The 981-nt window shown below is 38.5% G+C and overlaps 1 protein-coding gene across 1 annotated transcript in view; it reads right to left on the bottom strand.

Moving 5' to 3' along the window:
* The window catches only part of LOC119592023 (prestin-like), a gene marked incomplete in the record, with an annotated part of 17,229 nt that extends 16,595 nt beyond the window's left edge, over nucleotides 1-634 (bottom strand). Inside the window, 1 exon segment of the mRNA XM_037940814.1 lies at nucleotides 576-634. Coding sequence (XP_037796742.1) covers nucleotides 576-634 — 59 coding nt within the window.
* Nucleotides 635-981: the final 347 nt, after the last annotated feature.

Below are 981 nucleotides of genomic sequence, written 5' to 3'. Positions count from 1 at the left end.
GAGGGGGGAGGACAGACAAAGACAGAGAGACAGCCCAGTTTCAAAACACATAAGTCCACCACAAGTTTAGTAGATAGCAGACCCATTTATGACTAGGATAAGCATACTCATATGAATTCAAATGTTTATCCTAAATAATATTTACATAACAACGGACGATAATAACAAATAAAATCACAATTACAAAAGGAAGTAACAAAGTGGATGAGTGATTCCACAGAAGTACTTAAAACACCCATTAGTACTCAGGATATTAGTTGCCTTACTATAGTGAATAACCCTTTCAATTTCATTCTATGGTGAATGTTGATCCACGATGAATCGCCACCAAAATCTAGCCAATTGCATGGGCATCCTCTATATACATTATCACCACAATCCGTCAGTAACTTTTATATAACCCTAGTGACAAACTACATCCCTATTGGCAAAACGAAGAAAAGAAAAAAGCTCTGAGAGAATGTAAGCCTTCACCAGTACCCAAAAAATCCAATTTCAATCCTTAACAAAATTTGAAAAGAAAGATAATTTCCTGGCACCACACACTCAAATTTCCTTTCACGACTATTCCTCACCATGAGCATTTTCTGTGTGGCTGGTTACTTGGTTTGTTGCTCTTTGTTCTCTTCGTCATCTCTTTGTCTTGCTTAAAAGCAAAAGGTAATTTCCAGCAAAAGTCGTATGTACAATTTGATGCTACCCCTCTGGCACTTCACAAAGCACTGGCACTGAGCTTGCCATGGCCTTAAAACATATGTTTCTGAGGTAAGCTGCCAGGTACCTCCAGAAGGCATTGAAGTTTGACCATAATGCCCTGTTCATAGCCAATTACGTCTACTTTAGAAATTGCATCACGCAGGTGTGTCTGAGGGGGAGGGGCAAGGGAAGATAGATTTCTCTTTATATATATGTAATTATCCCTCATTTTACGATAGAAACATACTTGAGGATTCAGAAAGCTTAGATCAGCATCCAGGCATT

This window comes from Penaeus monodon, chromosome 29, assembly GCF_015228065.2.
Source record: "Penaeus monodon isolate SGIC_2016 chromosome 29, NSTDA_Pmon_1, whole genome shotgun sequence".
Lineage (NCBI taxonomy): Eukaryota > Metazoa > Arthropoda > Malacostraca > Decapoda > Penaeidae > Penaeus > Penaeus monodon.
This window is presented reverse-complemented; position numbering and strand designations above follow the sequence as displayed.